At 39.7% G+C, this 22,394-nt stretch overlaps 5 protein-coding genes across 8 annotated transcripts; 2 read left to right on the top strand and 3 right to left on the bottom strand.

Moving 5' to 3' along the window:
• The first annotated feature begins 181 nt into the window (after nt 1-181).
• On the top strand, nt 182-5,500 carry tardbpb (TAR DNA binding protein b). Of its 4 annotated transcripts, none has more exons than XR_011693369.1 (6): nt 182-966; nt 1,971-2,134; nt 2,225-2,365; nt 2,485-2,655; nt 2,745-3,810; nt 4,474-5,500. XR_011693369.1 is itself a non-coding variant. In XM_071495607.1 (5 exons), exons 1-5 carry the CDS (start codon nt 726-728, stop codon nt 3,234-3,236), a joined length of 1,209 nt encoding a protein of 402 aa, XP_071351708.1. In that variant the 5' UTR covers nt 182-725; the 3' UTR covers nt 3,237-4,403. The 4 variants fall into 4 exon arrangements, 2 of the variants coding, with proteins under 2 accessions (XP_071351708.1, XP_071351707.1); XR_011693367.1 differs by having other exon boundaries at nt 2,225-2,374; XM_071495607.1 differs by lacking the exon at nt 4,474-5,500 and having other exon boundaries at nt 2,745-4,403.
• On the bottom strand, nt 5,286-9,494 carry cenps (centromere protein S). Its single transcript, XM_071495620.1, has 5 exons — nt 9,278-9,494; nt 8,461-8,584; nt 5,856-5,889; nt 5,672-5,738; nt 5,286-5,469 (listed from the first exon to the last, which is right to left on the bottom strand). Exons 1-5 carry the CDS (start codon nt 9,305-9,307, stop codon nt 5,359-5,361), a joined length of 366 nt encoding a protein of 121 aa, XP_071351721.1. The 5' UTR covers nt 9,308-9,494; the 3' UTR covers nt 5,286-5,358.
• A 925-nt stretch (nt 9,495-10,419) lies between these two features.
• On the bottom strand, nt 10,420-12,108 carry rbp7b (retinol binding protein 7b, cellular). Its single transcript, XM_071495619.1, has 4 exons — nt 11,938-12,108; nt 11,433-11,611; nt 11,123-11,224; nt 10,420-10,823 (listed from the first exon to the last, which is right to left on the bottom strand). Exons 1-4 carry the CDS (start codon nt 12,008-12,010, stop codon nt 10,770-10,772), a joined length of 408 nt encoding a protein of 135 aa, XP_071351720.1. The 5' UTR covers nt 12,011-12,108; the 3' UTR covers nt 10,420-10,769.
• Nucleotides 12,109-12,203: 95 nt separating this feature from the next.
• LOC139631403 (uncharacterized) lies at nt 12,204-13,573 on the top strand. Its single transcript, XM_071495636.1, has 5 exons — nt 12,204-12,598; nt 12,749-12,811; nt 12,911-12,990; nt 13,094-13,224; nt 13,310-13,573. The coding sequence occupies exons 1-5, from the start codon at nt 12,525-12,527 to the stop codon at nt 13,571-13,573; spliced, it is 612 nt and encodes a 203-aa protein (XP_071351737.1). The 5' UTR covers nt 12,204-12,524.
• Nucleotides 13,574-13,689: 116 nt separating this feature from the next.
• Nucleotides 13,690-22,394, bottom strand: h6pd (hexose-6-phosphate dehydrogenase (glucose 1-dehydrogenase)). Its single transcript, XM_071495604.1, has 6 exons — nt 22,316-22,394; nt 19,497-19,647; nt 18,046-18,712; nt 17,835-17,952; nt 17,366-17,635; nt 13,690-17,230 (listed from the first exon to the last, which is right to left on the bottom strand). The coding sequence occupies exons 3-6, from the start codon at nt 18,685-18,687 to the stop codon at nt 15,885-15,887; spliced, it is 2,376 nt and encodes a 791-aa protein (XP_071351705.1). The 5' UTR covers nt 18,688-18,712; nt 19,497-19,647; nt 22,316-22,394; the 3' UTR covers nt 13,690-15,884.

Here is a 22,394-nt window from a genome sequence, read left to right as displayed (position 1 = left end):
AAAATTCATCGAGTTGTATTACCCCCAACATGCTAACAAATACATAGTGTAAGAGCAATGTTGTTTTTACCACTTAGTATCGAAAAATGTGTTTAGTTTCTGCCTACAGTTACGACGGACCTTGGACGTAGTAACCGCCTTGAAATGAAACCGTCCAAACTAATGACGTAGTTCCGTCTTTGCTTAGATAATGCCATCTTTGTAGGCCTGGCAAGGCGCTCTCATTTTTCTCCTCGTGTAGAAAAATATTTTTCTAAGCTATATTTCTTACTTTGCATTTAGGAAGAGAGACCGGCGCTTTGTTGAAGTTGTAATACTTGTTAGGCCTGCGCAAGCCATTTAGAGGAAGCCGTTCTGTCGCATTAGTTGGCGGGGGACCGTACGCAGTTTTCGTTAGGAATCACGTTTGAACTGTCGTCGTCCGGTGTTGACGACACAGATCCCCGTCCCAGCGAACAAAGGAACAGTAAGGCCGATGCACGCTTGTTAGCGCTGCCGGAGGGAAACATTATTTATGAAATAATTTAAAATTAAACCCTCTCAGTTTTGTCATAGTACTTTGACTTGAGACGTCTTTGTTTCAAATAAAACAAACCAATAACCCTGACTCATTCAGTCCTATTAGCAACATCGGCTAAGGTTAGCCGCATTTTGTGGACAGGCGGCGAGCTAACTGCTAACTCCATCACTGTATTGAGTCGAACAAGTTTTGTTTTTGGGGGAAAATGGCTGAAGTATACATTCGAGTAGCAGAGGAGGAGAACGAAGAACCCATGGAGATCCCGTCCGAAGATGATGGTACTGTTTTGTTGTCGACCGTGGCGGCTCAGTTTCCTGGAGCTTGCGGCCTGCGCTTCAGGAGCCCCGTGTCTCAGTGCATGCGGGGAGTGCGTCTTGTGGAAGGGGTCCTGCACGCACCAGAAAACGGATGGGGCAATGTCGTGTATGTCGTGAACTATCCTAAAGGTAGATATGGGTGCTTTACCCACACTTAATCTGTGACTCAACACTTTATCCTGACAGGTGGCCACATATAGTGTTATTTATAATTCATGATGTAGTTTCAGCACACTGAAAATAGATGAGAATGACCTGACGCGTAGTTTGTCCACGCCCACAGAAGTGCGCTTTGTGGCGCTAAATTCAATTACTAAAAAAAACAAAACAAGATAAACGCACACATTATTCACATCTTGCCAAAGCTTATACAGCAGCCGTGCAATAAATCTTTGTACATGCAGGTCTTGTTTTAATTTTATTTACGAAGGTCTTGAGTATTTTTCAAGCCAACTCAGGGCTGTAACATTAGTGTTTGTGATTTTTAGCAAAACTGTTGTTCCAGATCTCTGACCTTATATAAAATGGATTACTGTTTTTAATCAATTTAATCTATCAATTTTCTACTGCATATCCAGGTCATGATTAATTAATTTTATTAAGAATCAATGTTGCATACTGCTTGAAAGTACTGCCACAAATGTGATAAGTACCTTTAAATTCATGCATTGAAATAAGTCCAGGCCTTAAGCAACTTGTTTTCACTGATATCCTACATACTTTGGCCAGTTTGTGAAACAGGTATGAAAATGCAATCTGTGATTTTTTTAAAAACGGTTTTGTAATTTGCTCAACCCTATTGACAGTAAATACTATCTTCATAGCAGTTATGTCTTGTTGAAACTATTATAGAGAGGTTTTGATTAAGCTTTCTGGTCATTGGACAGACTGTAGTTGTTGGTATAGATGAATTGTATTGAATTACACTGGTTAGACTATTAGAAAACGCAGACAATTAATCAGCACCAGCAACTACAGCCTCTAAAATGACATGATCTGAAAGTAAACTTACTTTTATTATATAACTTTTGTTATTGGCAATTATTTACAAAGTCAGACTGGGAAGGGGAAAGTCGTATCTTATGACTGTCTTTCAGGTTAAAATTGAATTTCTCTCTATGTTGATCATATAGACAACAAAAGGAAAATGGAAGAAATAGATGCCTCCTCTGCTGTGAAAATGAAGAGAGGGGATATGAAGACATCTGACCTGATTGTACTGGGTTTACCTTGGAAAACGACTGAGCAGGACCTGAAGGATTACTTCAGTACATTTGGAGAAGTTATCATGGTTCAGGTATAACATTACTTATCCTGACATAATACCCCTTTATGTTTTGGTTTGTTTGGAGTGACAATTTTTATTCATAGTTTGCTTATCCTCCAGGTAAAAAGAGACGCTAAGACCGGAAACTCTAAAGGATTTGGCTTTGTGAGGTTCACTGAGTATGAGGCCCAAGAAAAGGTGATCTCCCAGCGCCATATGATCGACGGGAGATGGTGTGACTGCAAGCTCCCTAACTCGAAGGTGAATATGGTAATGTCCATGCACATACCCACACATTATGGGAATGAACAAAGTGTTAACGGTGTTGTTAACATACTATAACCTGTAGTTTTTTTTTTTTGTTTAACTTTTGTTTACAGCAAGGTCCAGATGAGCCACTGAGGAGCCGTAAAGTTTTTGTTGGCCGTTGCACAGAAGACATGACCACAGATGACCTTCGGCAGTTTTTTATGCAGTATGGGGAAGTTACAGATGTCTTCATTCCCAAGCCATTCCGTGCTTTTGCCTTTGTCACGTTTGCAGATGATCAGGTATAGTACTGGGTGTTTAGAAAGTGGCCTTTTCTTTTAGTGGTACCCATGTCCAGATGATCTGATTTGTATTTTTTTGTTTCTCACAGGTTGCCCAGTCTCTCTGTGGAGAGGACTTAATTATCAAAGGTGTCAGCGTTCACATCTCAAATGCTGAGCCGAAACACGGCAATAGGCAGTTTGACCGTACAACACGGTTTGGGAATGGTTTCGGAGCGCAAGCATTTGGTAGCAGCCGTAGTGGATTAGGGAGCAGCACTAACAGTAGTCTGGCAAATTTTGGCTCCTTCAGTCTGAACCCTGCTATGATGGCTGCTGCTCAGGCTGCTCTGCAGAGTAGTTGGGGAATGATGGGTATGCTGGCTAGCCAGCAGCAAACGTCCACCTCAGGCAGCACCTCCAGTGGAACAAGCTCTAGTAGGGACCAGAGTCAGTCTTTCAGTACAGGCAACAGCAACTATGGCACCAGCTCAGCCAGTCTTGGCTGGGGAACAGGGTCAAACTCTACAACCAGTGGTAGTGGGTTTAGCTCAGGTTTTGGGTCCAGTATGGAGTCAAAGTCATCTGGGTGGGGTATGTAAGTTAAGTGTTTGTATGGTAAGTATTGTGAGAGAGATGAGTCTTTTCAAAATTTATTTCTGGTGTTAATGCGTATCTGAAACTTAACACTTTTTTGTGGAAGATGTTTTGTACATTTGGAAAAAATGCTAAAGATTTAAGTTAGAAAGTGTTGAAGTGAATTGTTTACCAGGATGTCCGACTAAAGTGCTATTTTTGATGTCTCATTTGTTTGTATCCATTTCAACTGGATTCTCTAATGCATGTATTGTGAAATGTGATATAACCATTTTGAAAATGCATGAATGTTTGTGATTTCACCATTATCCGGCTTTGTCATCGATTTAAAAGGCAATCTTGCATTGGGAAGAATCTGGTTGAAACCTAAATGTTTTAAGTGCAACTTTATTTGCAGTCAAGTTCTGTGGAAAAGCCTTCATTGAAATCTCTTCTGCAGTTCACCTCTCTTCCATTTTCCTGTGAGGAAGCTCCTCTTTGGCAGCATTCTTGGGGTGATATCGGTATCATTCTCCCTCTTCCCACCTGTAAATGCTATGCCATCAAAGAACGGCTTCACTCCGCATGTTCTAAGAGACGGTGGGTGTTTTCACTTTTATCCACTTTTAAATGGAAAGAACTGCGCAACTGACATTTTAAGAACTGATGAGTGCGATTGAGGATGGCTTGTGGCGAAGAGTGAAGCGATGAGTGAGCGAACGGAGAGACGCGTGAAACGGACTGGTTGTGCGGTGAAAGAGCCCAATTTGACTGCTTTTTGAGTGTGTGAGTGGAAGCTGCAGATGCTACGAGCGCCTCCCCTAACATGGACATTCTTAAATTAGTACTTCAAGATTTTTTTTTTTTTTAATCTTTGCAAGTTTTTCCTTACTCTTAAGTATGTCGATCAAGTGCAGAAATATCAAAATGTAGTGGAATGTTGTGATGAATATTTGTATTGCTTATATTATCTGATTTGAATGCTGTATGGTGTGTGCTTTCATGTTACCGAACTGATCTGTAAGTGTGTACTTGATGTGGATGACACCTGCTGAAGACTCTGGGGGACGCGAGTGGTAGTGTGAGAACGTGGAGTGGTGTGTCCAATGGTTCCCAGTAGCTCTTGTTGTTTGTGGGGTGTTTAAAAACATGTCAAATGAAGGGAGTTCTCTAATAAAGTTCATTTGAATAGATGCTTAGTTGATATTACTTGAGTCAATTTGTCAAATAAAAAAACAAATCTAATTCGATTCACATATCTAGGGACCTTGGGCTCTGCTGGTCGAGGTCTCCGTTTGAACCCTGACTGAAGTCTGTTCTGAAGGACGAAGACGGAAGTTCCAACACTTTCAGTGTGTGGCCTTCTCAGACATGACATGGGGTAGTACCTGTCTTTTTGCTGCTTTTAATGGCTTGTCAGAGTGAATTATCCTTTATATTATTCACAGCTACAGTTAAGGTTAGAGGGAAGTTCTGGGGGGGTGTCTTTGTCTTTATTTTAACCTCAAACAGATGAGCTCAGCAATGTGACATCACCTCTCCCAACAAAATTTGTGCCCAAATTTGGTTGAAGTAATAGTGATGCATTGCTGAGCCATGGAATTGGTGATGGGGATTTGAAGTTAGCCTTGTACGTGATTGGTAGTTTGCCTGACAGACTTAACAGTCTCAAGCTGTCCCTAAGTGCAAAACAACATGACATTGATAATTCTTAGTTTGAACAAGGAGAAACACATTAGGCAGATAACTAACAGTTTAAATCACTTAAATACAGGATTGTGAAGCCTTGAGTCTATGTAGTAAGTGCCACTTTGGCAGTGCTTTAAAAGAAATGTTTAATCAGTTATTTGGCACTAGTCATTTGGTCATTCTCACCAGTTCCAAATGCACCATTGTCTGATATTTTATTAGCAGGTCCCTGAACAGATTAATTATTTGCTCTAAATGTTCAGAAAGTGTAAACAGAACTCTGTAATGTAGCAAAATCTTATGCTGTAGACTTAGTGAAATTGCAGGTGAAACAAAACGATGAAAAAATGACTGGCACTTTTGATGACACTTAACATACTGTCATGTATTAGTCAGCCTTCATGTTTATTTGAATGTTGGGCACAAGTGAGACACTGCAGGCCTGCCTGTGTCTTGTCCTTATTCTCTGCTTTCCTCCTCAGTGTCTCTGCTCTTCCTCTTCCCAGTATTCTTCTTTTTCAAATTCTGCTCCTGGTTCAGTTCTTCACTCTTATTTTGTATGTAGATGGACTGAAATGAATAAAGGCAAATTAAACATTCAGTTTGCTGTCTGCTTTAGAATATATGCCCCTACACAGTTACTGTGTACTACTGCATTATTAGGATGAACTTGTACATGCGTTTTATTCTGACCTGGTCCGCAAGTGCAGATAGTGTACATGACTAAGTGCTGTATAATTCCCTTCCCGACAGTTAAGTGAAAACAACTCACCAAAGCAGTGCTACGACGGGCTGCCAGTTTTACATCTTCTGCAGTCACTGTGCTTCTTTTAGCATGCCTGAAAAAGTTAAGCGATTATACTAGTTTTACTAGGATGGATTAAGACAAAGGAACTAAAGACCTCACCAGGTATTACAACTATATTAAAAGGTCATTACTGTCAAGAGATTCTCACCTTGCAAAGGCCTCCAGGTCTTTAGCAAATATGTCTGAAAAGAAGGTAACGACAAGATGTTAAGTTAGATAAGTTTAGATCAACCAAAGGAAACTCATAAAACTGCATTATAATGAATATTGTTACGATTTGGTTGACCTCTTGACAACTATGAGGGGTTAGAATATTAAGGGGGGGGTTACAGTTAGTTACGTGTAGAGTTACTATTAGTGAATGGATGAATCTGTCAGCCAATGAATCAATTGACAAAAAAAGAATCAACTATTTCAATAATAAATGAATTTCCATTTTTTAAAGAAAATATGTAAAAACTCTGGTTTCAGTATCGCTGATGGGAATAATTTCTGGTTTTGTAGTCTTCTATGATGACAAACTCAGTGTGTTCGGGTTTTAGACTGTTAATTGGACAAAACGACATTTGAAGACATCACTTTGGGAAGTTGGGATGGAGTTTTTTGTGGACATTTCAGTGACCAAACAAATTCTCAATTAACTGAGAAAATAACTAAATATCTATAACAGCAGTGGTTACATTAACCTTAATCACATGAATTTGTCAATACTCTTCATACAGTCACCACAAGAGCAGTCTGTAAACTGAACTGGATAAGTTTTGTTATGATCACATCTTTCAAAATTAATTGAAAACTAAATCACCAGCAAAACTCTTGAGTTTTTAGTCCTGTTTCACATTTTTACATAACATTTTCAAACAACATTACACAATTTGCTACATTTTAATATTAACATTTTGCATCTTCAACTTGAAAGAAATACTTAAAAAAGACAAGAGCCAATTCCCATTTAAGCTGAAGACCTATCCAGCTGATTTTGCTCTTCAAATTCTTATCTGTACAAAGGATCTGTTCAACAAGTTTTTATATGTAAACACTGACCCAGCCAGACACACACGTGGCTGACAGAGGTGGAGGAGTGGCCAGAAGACAGAGAGCCTTGTTATGTGCGGCGACAAGGCAATGAATTCTGGATGCTGAACATATCGGCCGAAGGGATGGATCAGGCATACAAAGAGATCCTTTTGCTATGAGAGGACAAAAGGTGTGAAGTTGATCGTAAATTCTGGCCAAATGCAGAATACAGCATTGTGTGGCTCAGCTTTACATATACTGTACATCTGTATAAATCATAGTAGTAGCTATGGTGTATATACATGCTTTTTTGTATTACATTACTGCAATGACTTTAGTTTTATTTTGTGTATTTTGGAATTACTCTAAAAAAGTCCAAAATAAAATATATTGAAGCACACTGTACAATTTCTTTAATTTATTTCTTTAACTTATTCTCAAAGGTAGGAAATCCCATACTCTTTATTAAAAACATGCTGTACTCGGTTTAGACTGGAATCCAGGTTTATAATAATAAGAAGAAAGGAATCTGATATTTCATACATAATAATGATCATAATAATGACAACTGTAATGCCACCACGTTAGTATTTTGAGCACATTGTTCTGGGAGTGACTAAGTCTTCTTTTTTTGTTTTTATTGCATCTACTGCTGTACTAGACACAGTCAACATAGAGCTGACAGGAAACAAGGTTAGAAAGATGGGAGACGACTTGCAACAATGGGCCCTGGAAGGACTCAGACCATGGCTGTTCACATAGTCCACAGCGAGACGCCTCAGTAATCTTTTTGGTGAACAAAGTTTGTTAGAGTAATGGTATTCTGGATGTTGTAATGAGCTACATGCTGATAGAGAACTGTGTCAAAGTTATGGAATAAATGAACTCATTATTAAAAAATTCATGTAACAACACTAAATGTGACCTTCAAAGTGACTCCGCCCCTCACTGACACAATGTCAAAAAAGCTACATTATAAGATTTACAAGGTATTAAATGTTTCAGAGTTATTACTGGATTGCATAAAGTGTACAAATGTATGAACACAATGAACTGCTGACTCCTCTGACTGAAGTGACTGGATCTGCTGGTTGATTGTTTTAATACTGTTATGCATACCTCTTTCTGATAAGGTGCCATTTATAAAGGCTTTATAACATGTAATTAATGTCTTCAATTACTAATACTTTATATGCATAACTGGGTTGCCATTCATTACAGAGACCCCTCCAAACCATCAAGTCTGCCTTTATAAACATGAAGCCATTAACAAAGGGTACCATAGTTCTCATTTTCTAATAGGTCAACTTGGACGCACTTATAAATGTTAGCAGGCCGTTAACAAGGTTTCTTGATTTGTAAACAGAATATCACCAGAAGTTAGTCAGTCGTCTATAAACATTAATAAATCATTATTAAAGTGTTCTACAACAACCCATCAAGTCTTCAGTTGAAAATGTTAATGAGCTGTTCATAAATTATATTTTGGTCCAGCTTCTCTGCAGCTCTTTTCCAGAAGCTATGTGGTCAAACACACCATTGTAGAGGTCTCCCTAATTAATCAAAGATCACACTAAAAAGACTCTATCTCTTATGTATCAACGCTTTATGATTAAAACTCATCTCTACGAGTTCTAATGTAGTTGTAATCATTTAAACTCAAGCCTATGAGTTTTCTTATAATGTGTATGTTCTGCATGGGACAGGATGAAGCTACTGTGTTTGTCGACACCCACCACATTGTCTGAATGTTGTCTCAGCTATTGCTGCGATGGCTTGTCGACTGAACGCTCTCTGGTGGTCCTCTCCGATCTTCTGACACAGACGACCCACGGTAAAGTGTATTGCTGCCTTCAACCTCTGGAATTCAAAACATCAAATCAGATTAAAATAAATCAAGACAGTGCTACATACTTCAGCACAGGGACGACAATGCCAACCTGTTTTCAGGGTTTCTACAGTGTCTACCAACTTCAATTTCATGCTATTCAAGACCTAATGCAATCCAATAACTGTTTCACTGTAGCACTAGTAATGAGAGACAACAAATGATAAAGCCTACAATTATTAATTAAGTATATTCATTTATTGACATATATATCCAGTTTGTCTTGTGTGGATTACTGAATGGGCCAGAGCTTCTGTATTAAGTAACTAATAATATTTCTTGTTTGAAATCACAGAACTCAGTTAAAAGACAACAAATGGAGGCAGAACTGCCCCAGTGACACTCGAAATGACCACAAAAACACACAACAGAGAGAATACAGAGACTCAAAATGACCACAAAGCGACCTAAAGTGAGTTTCTTTCAGTCCTGGGTCCCAAACAGGAGCAAGGAGCCTTTTTTGTCTGTGCCCAGAGACCCACTGTCTCATTGTCCGTCCAGGCCTGGACAGAGACAAGGGGCAGCTCGACGGTGGCTGCATTAACCTACTGAAACTTAAATAACTTTTTAATGCAAGTTTCTGTTCAAAGCAACACATTCCCGTCCCAGCAGCTAAGAGTTCAAGCTGAGTCAACATCAGCGTCCGCGGCTGAGTCCGCCCTCACCTGAAGCGTTTCGTCTTCATCGACTGGCATTTTCACGCGGAGAAATTTAACGCAGAAAATCTCACAAATTCAGGGTGTGACACAAAAACACACAGAGAGAGAGAGAGAGACATCACATCCTTCAAGTCGTTCGCTCCACGGAAAAGAAAACCCGCGGCACAAATGAACCGAGCAAACCAACAACTTGTGTCCGTTTCAATTTTTTTGTTTTAATGTGCAAGTTTTGTAGCACCATCTTGTGGCCTGGAGGAGGTACTACACCTCAAATCAAATGACATGCTCTTTCTATACAGTAGTCAGTTGTGGAAAGTAACTTATTACATTTGTTCCAGTGCTGTAATTGATTTACATTTTCATAATTGTGCTTTAATTGCATATTTCCATTTGATGTCACGTTATATTTCTACTCCAAAAAATAAAATAAAAAAAAAAAGTGAGACTTCCCATGCCCTGTTGACCCCAATTTTCGTAACAGTTTCATTATTTCCCCACCCAGGCAGCCAGAAACCAGCCAGTCATCCAGAGTTCTTGGTTATATGACAGAGAATGAATTGGCACCAATCTTCACGATTGATTGATTCTCAAAAATAAATTTCAACACATGAACTTGGACTTAAGGGAATGAATGTGGTCATTTTTCTCTTTTTTTTCACCTGACATTTTATTCACTGAACTAGCAGTCGATTATTAAAGATAATAATTGTCAGAGCAATTTATAATAAAGATAATTGCAAGTTGCAGCCATACAGTACTCCTATGATGGAATAACACTACAGCGCCTGTCATAGTTGATAAAGTAATTTTTCTAAATTTCTAACAAATTTGATTTAATTTTAATTTTGTGGACCTAAATGCATTCGACCTAAATGACACTGAGTAAACATGGGGTTTTAGGGCCCTTGGGCAGTTCGCCTCGTTGGTAATCCATTCCTGCACTCCATTTATTTGACTGGATAAGTTACTCACGGCTTTACAAATTAAGACTTAAAATATGATCCAAGGTCATATTGTTATTGTCATACGTCGTCATTACCAATAAGTAAAAGTCTCTCTCAGTAAAAGTAAGCTAACAACAGGTTACTTTTACTGAGAGCCAGCAGGGTTGACTGTCGTACGAGGCCTGAATCTGACAACTGCGGATGGTAATTTTATTCCTTTATTTTCTCTTTTCTTCTTTCTCCTTGTGAATTGTTTGTTTGTTTTGTTTTTGTGGAAGAATAATATGGCAAAACAGCTCATGCACTCAAAACAAACCAACTATAACAACAAAATTATACACATTATAAATGTTTATGCATCAGTATTAATAATCCAAAAATATATCAAATAACAGTAATACACTGGTGTATTGATATGAATACTTCCTCCACCACTGAGAGCAATATTATAGCTACATTATGTGGCTGAGCTCGTTCAATGTAAATACTGTAAATTTATATATCTGAAGTCTGAAATGGTTTTAGCTGACATGAATAATCGTAAGTAAAATAAATCACAGAGTCCTTTTATAAATTTGCTTGCAGACTTTGTCCTCACAGGTAAGTTCCTGAAAAGAGAAAACATATGAAACTGTGAGATTTACCACTGTGCACTGCATTCGTATTATATTGTAATAGCGACTGTGTAGTTGAATTAACTGGGTCAATTTGTCACGTGTACCTGATAAATCTAATATATTCCATTTTTTTAAGTGGATGTAAAAAATTTGTCTGAACTCACAAAATACTGGGCATCAGTATAACACAATATATCAAGAGACTACTGGTTTCTGAAATTTCCCAAAGCATTGATCTCAAACACTAACTGGGTTGTGGGGGGCCACCAGGGTAAAAACTGCAGTCATACCAAATGAAGCTCGTCTCCCTGAATCCAGTGAGTCCACCCTCTGTTCTTCTTTTCTCCTTTCTGAACACACACCAGCTTATCGTTGTCCCAGCTGACCACAGTCTAACAGAGGATGGAATCAAAAATAGAGCAATACAGTTAAATATGTATGTGAGAGTACTACAACACAAAACAGGGGTATGAATTTATAGAGAGATGCCTCAGGAATATATGTATAATTTATTCTCGCTTTTATTCTCTAATGTTGTGATCACGGCAACATTTGATACATGGCTTAACTTTGTGACTACAATATTAGCGAAGTTTTTACCTGGCAAGACCGGTTGTCCAGTCCTTTTGTCACCTCTTTGAACTCTTCTCCAATTTTGAATGAACACTCGTAATTTCTGAAAGTAGTGAACGTCTGGATTGTGAAACAATCTCCATCTTGCTTAATCACCTTCTGAGGCTTCAACATCAAGGCAATCTTGCGTGTTGGGTAATCAATGCCTGCATGTCAAAGTGATAGTAAATGAATGTTACAAAAAACCACCATGCTCTGAGCAGGAAATAAATTAACCTTTACGTACACTAGACATATAGCACCCCCAAGGTCTTAGAAAAGGAAAAGAAATGCATGCTGATGATGGATCATGGTGCTCACTTCTGAATAAATGTTACTGAGGAAAATTTCATATGTCCATGAGTGAAACTTTTCAGTTAAATGTCCACTAAGATTTCCCTCTTGTCATAACTAAACACTTAACTAAACACTATCAAATTCACTTTCAGTATGTATCCATACATAGATGTGATAAAGAAGCACTGACACTCACCAAGTGCAACCATATATCCCTCAAAATTGACATTGCTGATCATGTCCCATGTCCCACTGTAGTCAACAGGCATCCTGGATGTTTATCTGACTCTCTGGAAGACTCAACAGGCATGAGTATCAGGGGTGAACAGATTTTAAGCTCTTGGGATGGGATGTTTCATTGTGTGTCAATATGGGGCAGAGGTGATATGTTGCGTGCTGTAGCTATTTTGCGCGCACAGAAGGGAGGAGCAATGGAGGGTGGACTTTTTTTTTTTTTTTTTTTACAGTGGGGAAACTATTCTGTTCCTGTAAAGACGAAAGCCTTCGAACAGGATGTTATTCTTAAATTACATGAAAATATTCCATCTTTAAAACCAGCACTGACTAAAAACACAACCTCACCCTCAAAAGCTTAAGTCCATGTGCAGAACATTGGCCTTTGAGGAACACAATATGGAGCAACTGTCTCTGTGTGTGTGCAGCGTGAAACACAATCCTTCCTCCTGCTCACATGTGGAGCTGCTGCCACTTCAGCTGAACACGTCCAAGGATCAGGAAAATAGTGTTACGGCACACGTCTGTGAGCCTGGATGACCAACATCCATGTTTCTCTACATGCTAATCTTCATGGCGTATCATAGCAGCAGATGGATCCCAAGGCATAAGAGGTTAAAATTGTAAGCTCCTTTATGGTTAGAGTTATTACAGTTATTCACATTTCTGCTTTAAATAATGCAAAACTATCTTCATATTAATTCAGTTGTTCTCATTTCAATGTGTTTTACTTTAGTTTTACCACTGATGCTTTATTAATGTTCTTTTTGCAGTCAAATACTGAACGCAGTGTTCATGGCTATTGTTCTGGTTCCTCAGTTGTATGTCCTGACAAGGTAACTAGGACAGAGGCAACAGCATGGAGCCATAGAGATCATGGGCCATTTGTACAAGAGGGAACGTGGCATTAATACCGGCATCTGTTTTGTTCAAAGGCCAAAATCCTCAAGATACTGCAGGCAGCCTCTCATGAACAACCTGTCAGCCTCCATCGCCTTGTCTTTCATAGCTTCAGGTAAATCAAATCAGATCAGACAGCGTTGACAACACGCGGATACACAGTATTAGTAAAAAAAGACGGATTTATATGGATATAACTTGTTCAACTCTTTTAATAGGTTTTTCGGTGATATTCACATTGTTAGACCCAGTTCCTCAGAGCTTGTGGGCTTCCTATCATGTGTTTGGGCTGCTGTCATGTGGACAAGGACTATGTACTGCCATCCTGACTCTAACAGCAGCAGCATGTGTAAGAATACGACTGTAATGTTAGTGCTCATTAGGTCTCAGGCAAAAAGTGCACAAGGATGATTCATATATGTGTATATTCACAGGCTGAAACGACCCCGGAGCTGTACCACATGTCTCTTATTTTAATGGTCGCCTCTATCTTCAGCACAGGTGAAATACATTTCCTCTCTCTATATATATATATATATTTAAACACATACTGTATGGGACCACTCATACAGAGACTCTTCAGTTCAAAGGAAGTAACACCTGCTTGTGTCAGTTCAGGTTTTTTCATGGTGAGAGGAGGAATCTGGCTGACAGAGAGACGGCCTGTGGTGGACCAGAGCAGAAACAATGAGCGATAAAACAGCCCGGCTGGCCCACGTTGATATATGACACTCCACCTATTAAGATTTCATGTGGTTTCCATGCCACCAGCAGCTGGTAACTTTAAACCATGGGAACAAAAAAAAAAGTAGAGTAGACTTAATCCGTCTTATGTTTAATGCTCACTTCAGAGAAGTATTGCAAAGCAGATGTTTGTCTGGATTATCAGAACAGTTTGCTTTTATTTGTTGATGGGTTTCATGTAACAACTAGTCATAGATGTAATTTACACAGCAGATCCGTTGTATAATTATACATAATTACACACATAAAAATACATATGTGAAATCTGTATACAGTACTGTTGGTGATATTTGTCTCATTAAACAGATTATAGCAGGAAAATTAAAAGGAAATGCTTCACATCAATGCGGCTAGTATGACCAGGTTGAATAATAACAAAGAAAAAAGAAAAAAAAGAAAATGCAGTTGCTGTACCAAAACATAAGTGATCACCACCATCTAAATGGTCTTACAAAAAGGTAAATGGGACACAGCTTTGGTGACAATGACTAATGTATATAAATAACTGGGAAAATCCAGTGCACCTTGTACATTTGATTTACCTGCTATTTTCTATTTTCACAATAGCTATATACTGCAACTGATCCTATTGCCAGAATTAATATTACTCTTCAGATAATATGTATTCACCACAAATCAATTGTAACTTTCACATCTAATAACTCAAACTTTAAAACAACTGGGAAATTGATAAAGACGTGGAAAGAAAAAACACTTTAAAATGCAATCATATTGTTGGAAATGATCTAATCCTGTGGCCTGAGGAGGTCATGTGGCATCAGTGTGATGCATGGGGGTGGTCCACTCACAGTACTTGGGAAAACTATTCTATCTTTCTATGGCTCAAACACAGGCACAATAACAACATGACTGCTGTAATTCAGTAGCACTTCACTTTCATTTAAAGAAGCCCTTCAGACACAGGTATACAGATCCAAAGAATCCCACATACTGTCCATCACTTGAACTCCCTCTGATTTGAATTCCGTTTTCTTTTCAAGCCAGAAGGTTTTGATTGTACACCGCTGTAAGACTTTATGGTGTTTAAGAACTTTTTTGAAACAATAATCAACCTGAAACTGAAATAAAGCTACTCTTGTTTGGACTCTAGAATCTAGACAAAGCACCTGAAGATCACACGTAATGACTTCTCTGAGTGGGATGAGGATGTGTGTGGGCTGGGAATGTGCTTTTTATTGGTGTAGCACCAAATATTTTGAATTAACGCAAATATTTTAATTACAAGTGTTTATATCTCTATTGTCATTATTATTATGCTATTAAACGCATTATTTATGGAACCAGTTTCATTTTCAAGTCAATTTGTCTTGGGGTGGGGTTCACTGTCACTGCACAATATGAAACATACAATCATTATGCATAGAATTTACACTACACTGCATATCTAGAAATTGACCTGAGATCTGATATAATTCAAACATATAACCATCCTGGGTTATAATAAGTGCACAAATCTTAGTGTTTGCTGGAATTGGCTTTAGGCTCCACATGTCTACAACATCAGATATTTATACAGTGCCACATACACTGCACTCTGTAAACTGCAGACAAGCAGTGTATGCTTCATATATTAGTCTAGATTTGCACACATCTCACACTTTAATAAGGCTGAGATAAACCATCAAAATCATTTCACACTCTCTCTCTCTCACTCACACACACACACACACACACACAAAATATTCAAATGAGGTTTTAACTGTAAATAAAAAGGACCATACCCATTGTTTTTAACCCATTAACCGTTAATTACAAATACTTCTAAACATCCCTGGCAGCAAATTTTAAAGTTGAGTAATGCATTTACAACGCTTTCTTGCTGGTGAAATCATGTGCTGGAAAACAGCATCCCTCTTAATATGAGAAACCACAAACTGCATGATGTTCTTTGTACAGTGTCCATGTTTCCTCATGAGCAAATTAATCCACCGAGAAGGGGCTGGTTTTAAAAAATGGTTTTCTGTTTTCAGCTGGCGTACTACACAATGACAGCTGTAATGCCTTTCTTTCTCTGATTAAAGGTCATGTATCTAGACTCTAACAAATGGCTGGTTGGAAGGTTGGAGCTCAATCAGAAACTTGCTAGCATCCTTAAAAAAAAAGCAGCACTAAGGATCAGTATATGTGATTTTAGTTAATAAGCAGAAACATGTAAAAGCACTGGTCCTCATACATTCTTTACCCCAAATCAGCTGTTGAATTAAAGCAGCTCCAAAGACTGATTGAAAGCTTGGATGACAACTCCTATCCTAGAAGTGCATCATAATCTAGGTACCACACAAGTTTGCCGTTAGCAGGCTTCACCCCGGTGACAGGCCATTTGACTGGGTTGTCTTTCACTCGGCTCAGCTGGGTGATCACCTCGTGCTTGCCTTTACCCATCACTAAAAGAGCCACTCTCTGGGCTCGGTTAATGGCATTGAACGTGAGGCTCATACGCTGGTGAGGTTTGTCAGGGCTCTCAGTTAAGGCCACCAGTCTCTCCCCAAGTTCATCCACTTTCGTACCCGGGAACAGAGAGGCTGTGTGGCTGTCATAGCCAACTCCCAACAGTACAAAGTGGAAGCTGGAGCCATTTACCAAACTGCTGACCTCTTTCTCATACAGCTGCGCTCCCCCGTCCTCCTCCACACATAAACGATGGTTGAGGTGCACTGGCATGGGGTGGATGTTGAAATACGGTATCCTCACATGTTGCAGCAGGTGGTTATGCAGCGTGTAGAAGTTAGACTCCAGTTCAGAAAGCGGCACGCAGCGCTCATCCACCATCCACACATGGGTGTCTCTCCAGGGGAAGGAGAAGTGGTGCAGGGCCAACCTGTGGAATAGAGCGAGGGGTGTGGACCCACCGGAGAGGGCGAGATGGAAGACGCCGCTCTCTCGCACGGCTGCCTCTGCCACTTCCTGCATGTCTGCAGCTAGCCGCTCCACTAGCTCCTCAGCCCAGGCCGACACCATGTCATCACTACGAAATTTGCCTTGCATCACTTGGAAACCGTTTGCTGACGTGCCACCCATCTGATCGGGGTTGATTATCACCACCTCGCTGTTGTAGCTAATGTCCTTCCCTTTCAGACGGATGTCCAACATGTCCCCATTGTCTGCACCGCCGGGGTAGATGCGGGGAAAAGAGCTGGATAGGCCATTGAGCAGCGGTGTCCATAAGTCCCAGGAAGCCAGCAGGTTTTCAGTACTAATGAAACTATTCTTACGTCCAGCAAAGATGTGAGAAATCAGCTCTGCATACGCTTCCCTCTCCTTTGTTGGAGTTTGCACATAGTAGTCTGAAACAGGCAAACCTAAAACACTGACATCAGCATGTTCTGTCACCTCCTTCCACTCACCATCTGCTAAAACTGGCTTGAACAAATTCTTACTTACAAGAATTGCTGGATATTTAAGGCTGCCATGCCCGAAGTAGAAAACTATCTGTTTGGGCTTGCAGTGAACGCTGTTGTGGCTCTGAAGGCAAAAGATGTCATTCTTGAAAAGTATGCGAGCATACCCCACTCGTTCATCTAACATCTTCCCTGAGATTAAAAGAATTGGCACACCTTCATACTGGGCCTCATCGATGTGTGCCAGTACAGCTGAAACATACAAACACAATCACTTATTAGCTTATTAACTATATTTGGAGTACAGCAAGTGTTTTTTTTTATAACTCAACAGTAAATAATACATAAAAAGACAATAATTAAAAAGAAAAGCTGTTAAGTTCTCACCTGCAAATGTTGGCGTGAGAGTGTTGTGATCTTTTGTCTTATTCAGCTCCTGCTGAACCTCTGACTTGTATGCTTGGTACTGGCCAATCACAGCCTGATTCTTTCCTAAGGGCAGTATTGAACTAATGACCCGCAGCTTGTTTTGCGTTACTTCCTCATTGCTGCTCAGATTCATGGGAAGCCTCATGGTCAACAGGGTCATGACCTCAGTCAGGTGGTTCTGTAGCACATCTCTGATCACCCCGTATTGGTCATAGAAGGGAATGCGACCTTGAGGACAAATCAACAAGGGAGAACATCAACATATGACTCAATTCAAGCTACTTTTTCACAAAAGAGTTAATTACAACAGTGCTGATGCAAAGTTAATCACTGGGATGATGTAAGTAATGTTCATGTAAACAACAAATATAACCTATAGGTCTAGTTGTTTTTAGACATTTTAATGCGGAAAGGTTCCATATTATACCTTTAACATCCAAAGTCTCTTTCAACACAATCTCCACTCTCTCGATGTGGTGCTTGTTCCAGATGGGATCCAGAAACTTCTTGTTCTCCGCTCTGAATGGAAGTATCTTTGCAACCACCTTTTCACAAAAGCAGGAAAACATGGCATGAAATCAAACATCTCAGTTACACATTCACAGGTGAGAGGCACATACTGTGGAGGATGTCCTTACCTGCTTCCCCAGGTAATGGTCAATTCTGTACATTTCTTCATCCTTCAAGGAGCTCACGAGCTGAGAGGCTAGTACCTGAGCGCTCCTAAGGTCATGTCCAAAAGGTTTCTCGAGCACCACCCTCAACCAGGCCCCACTGGTCGGCCTGCAACTGCCATTGATTTTATCAGCAATGTCTGCATATGCAAAAGCTGGCACTGAGAGGTAGAAGAGTCTCCCTGCCTCTGTCATTCCCTCTTCCTGAAGTTGTTTCTCAATGTGCTTGGCCAGATCCTGGTAGTCCTCAAGGGTCTTCAACTGCCGATACTGTGAGAGTCGAAGGAACTGCTCTTTCAGAAGAGCACAGCGCTCCTGGGATATGTCCTTTGAGCATGACACTGCCTTTAGGATCTCAAAGAGGAGGGGTGTGGCCGTGTCAGCGGGTGACAGTCCTCCACCGTAGAAGGAAAAGGTGTTTCCACTACTGACCTGGTTAACGTACAGGTGGAAGAAGCCCTGCCACAGGTACTTCTTTGCCAGGTCACCTGTGCCTCCCACTATCACCACCGAAACATGGCCGGGTCTCTGTGCCTCCTCTTTCTCCTCTCCATATCCTCCCTGGGCACACAGAGTGAGCAGGAGCAGGAGCACAGTCACAGACATGCTCTGGTCTTAACCGTCCAAACGCCTGCATGACAACAGAATGAGAAATGTCACATGTAGGCAAATACTGAACAACACTGAGCGACTAAGAATTCACATCAAAGCTAAATCTATGATCAACAGCATAAAAAATAACAGTAAAAATGTTTGCAGTGCTGCAACTAAATTCTTATTTTCATTTTCAGTGTTCAAATGTGTTCTTCTGCCCAAAATCCAAAGACGTTCAGTTTACTGTCACGGGATGAAGAAAAGCAGCAAATTCTCATAAATAAGAGGCTAGGCCCCTTTATATTTCTGGCATTCGTCCTTCAAAAAATGAGTGACACGGATGCACCATTATCATTATAATTAATAACTGACATTCTGTTGATTGACTAATTTAATTAACTAATCTTTTCAGTTTGTGATAAAAGCAAATGAAACATGACAGTTCCTTTGTCCCAAAAACTAAATTAAATGAAAATCATCTTCACTTTTCTTTATGAATGCCAAATAACAGAAATCCTACAACTGAGAAATGAATACAGCCGCACTCTTAATATGAACCTTCAACATTTTTAACACTACACACATGCAGTAGATACTGCTGTATTTCTTCAATGACATGACAAGAATCCCAGCTGTCATTTGACACACAAGATTTCAATCACACCAGTTAACATAACATATAAGAACTCAATTTCAAAGGTCAATTTAAACATCTAAGAGCCAAGACAGATGCATAGCATGATCACTATGAAAGTCAACTTCAAATATACTAGAACCTACACAAATCTCCAAAGATGAAAAAAAAAAAAGCAATGAATTACTTAGCAAAGTCTCTGTCCGCAGTCCCTTCAGAGGCAGTGATGTGGTGTGAGGACACTGTCATGAGTGTAGTGACTGCAGGATAATGGTGAAGCAGCCACGTAGACTTTGCACTTTGCTCAGGGGCGTTGAGCTTCCAGTACAGGAATTCTGCTGTTGATAGAGAGTGATGGGAAAGTCTGACCAATATATTGATGATTTTGCAAACACCCAAAGTCATTTTTTTTTAGCAAGATGTAAAAGCTACAGAAATAACTAGAAAGTCCTAATTTTACCTTACTATAAGTATTTATTATTATAAGAATTATTATTATTTTTTTAATCATGTATTTTGTCTTGGTGGAAATGGGCCTCCATATTCAATTAAATTAACATCTGGTGCATACATTCTAATCAGTAAAGGCAACACAATAGGCAAACAATGCACACACAATGCTCCATATCAAGCCAAAATCTTCAAGTCCCCTCCTGAAGCCTCTTCTGCTCACCACAAAGTAGAAAGCAAAGTACAATTGTAGAGCAAATGGACCTATCAAATAATCAGTGTCTTAATGTAGATGCAACATCTTCATTACTGTCTTCACTGGCATTTGTCATATGAAAAACTTTATCTGAGGAACCTAAATTTGTGTGGTTGTACTTGTATAGAGCTCTAGTTATGTTCCAGAGCCTGGATGTTATAAACTCAAGAACAATTTGACTGATAATTGTAAATGGTGAACCAGCACCCACAGCATGAAGTTGATTTTATGACCGAGTGTAACATGTGGGATCCCTGTGTTCCACAATCATGTTTACCCAGTGACAATGCAAACAGCAAAGGCCACTTCATGAAAGCTGACAGCTGAATTTTACCTCTGCTTAACTTTTTTAAAGCATGCAAATACTTACAAATACTGTTTTTACATAAGAAAAAACACTTTTGACATCTTATATAATGATGTCAAATGCATCTGACATCTGACAAATGCATTGGTTCCTATCCATTTTATCTGTTTTATTTTCTTACATTATTTTTTTAGAACTGAAAACTACTTGTACTCCTCTCATCTTTTTCTCTGTTAGGATATTACTTATTCTGCTAATTCCCCCACAGGAATCAAGTAAAGTTGCATATTATCTTAAAAGACACTATCTTCATTCAGAATTTGACATCATGCCTCGGCAGCTGTTCCCAAGAAATTTTCCAGTTTATTCCAACACATGATTCCCCCTCAGTCACAAGCTGCTTCATTTTACCATGGCAAATCTTCCCTCACATCATGTTCGCGCTCCACATCAACTCATCTATCCATCAAATTTGACATAAATAGTGAGCAAAAAACCACACACACACACACAGAGCCCCTCACACACCACTCTTACATGATCTTAACAAACTCCTGTATTCACAAAACCTCTCGGTATTGAGTTTTATTTTAATGAAATTCTAAGGAAGTTTCCTCAAATAATTTTTTTTAGCATCATGTGATGATTCCAGATACAAAGCAAGACCACATTAACCCGAGCAAACTGCCCACATGTACAGCGAGGAGCGGTTTTGTTCATGGCAGAAATATGGCTGTATCCTGTTTGCGTCTTTGCAGCCAAATTTGTCGCAGCCCAGAGGCCTGCAGGAAAAAACATTCATGAGTCTTTAGACAGAACTGCAGGGATGTTAAAACGATTCGTTCACTATATCTAGCTTCACTGCATTACTATTAATAATCTAGTCATTAGGCTTTAGTTATAGATAACATAGTTATTATATGATATTATATTTTCATATAAAATAATGCATTTATATATTTAGGCTTTAACTAACAATTAATTATTTGGGCTTTGGCTCACAATTATTTTTACTACTGATTAATCTGCCGATTATTTCCTCCATTTATTGATTGATTGGAGACCACCTGTAAACATTAACATATGAGAAGCTGGCACCATGTAATTTCAGACATATTTGCTTGAAGGATTAATCAATGAATTATCTAACAGTTCAAGGCACTCCTAGTTAAAACGAATGCAGTCTAATACAACAGTCCTGCGATAAATTCTCCCTCCATGATAGTTATAATATTCAGATTTTGTTGAAACTGTTGCACAGTGTTTGTGAAGCTGCAGTTTGTGATGCCGTTGAGCTGCATTGCGTTACACAGACAGGTGCTTTTATCATTTTGTCCACCCCATCCATGAAACTGGATTCGTTTAAGCTTTGTGTACCTAATAAACTGCCAACTGAGCATGTGCAAGGTTCACACCTGCAGGTGCATTCACTGTAGGTGAGATTCAGATCAGCCCTTTCTCAGTAAAACATCCAGGTTTTACTGAGTGTGTGTGTGTGTGTGTGTGTGTGTGTGTGTGTGTGTGCTTCAGCTCAGACTGGTGTCCCGGGGTGAAAGGATCCTGGCTGTTTCTTTACAATACATCCATGATCCTGCTGCACACGTGTTGCGCTAAATTCTGCACCCCTACAAAATGCGTGTCTTCCTGCTGCTGTGGTCGCTCAGCTCTCGCCGACAAGGAAGCAAAACAGCACATAAATAACCTCGGGGGGTTATTTCTCGGCTGCAGGCTTTACTGCGTTTGGAAAAAAAAAAAAAAAAAGGGGGGGGGGGGGGCGATATTATCCACAAGAGTGAAAGTAGCCGTCAGAAGTGGACTTAACCCACGACGATTCACCTGCTAGCTGTCAAACTGCACTTCCGCTACAAACACACACAGTGATCTACAACCCTCTCGTAAAATTTGCACTCGTAGTGTCGCCGAAACAAGTCGCACGACTGAACTACAACTTGAAGACACACCGACGGATGCAGAAAGTGAACTGGGTACGAACCTGCCCCGCGGTGCCATGAACAACACACTCCAGCTCCCAGAGCCGCTTCCTGCACCAGTCACATGACATCGTCCAGCTC

The sequence above is a fragment of the Trachinotus anak genome, unplaced genomic scaffold (assembly GCF_046630095.1).
Source record: "Trachinotus anak isolate AG129_WGS33_773 ecotype Australia unplaced genomic scaffold, CSIRO_AGI_Tana_v1 ptg000013l, whole genome shotgun sequence".
In the NCBI taxonomy this organism is placed as follows: domain Eukaryota; kingdom Metazoa; phylum Chordata; class Actinopteri; order Carangiformes; family Carangidae; genus Trachinotus; species Trachinotus anak.
This window is presented reverse-complemented; position numbering and strand designations above follow the sequence as displayed.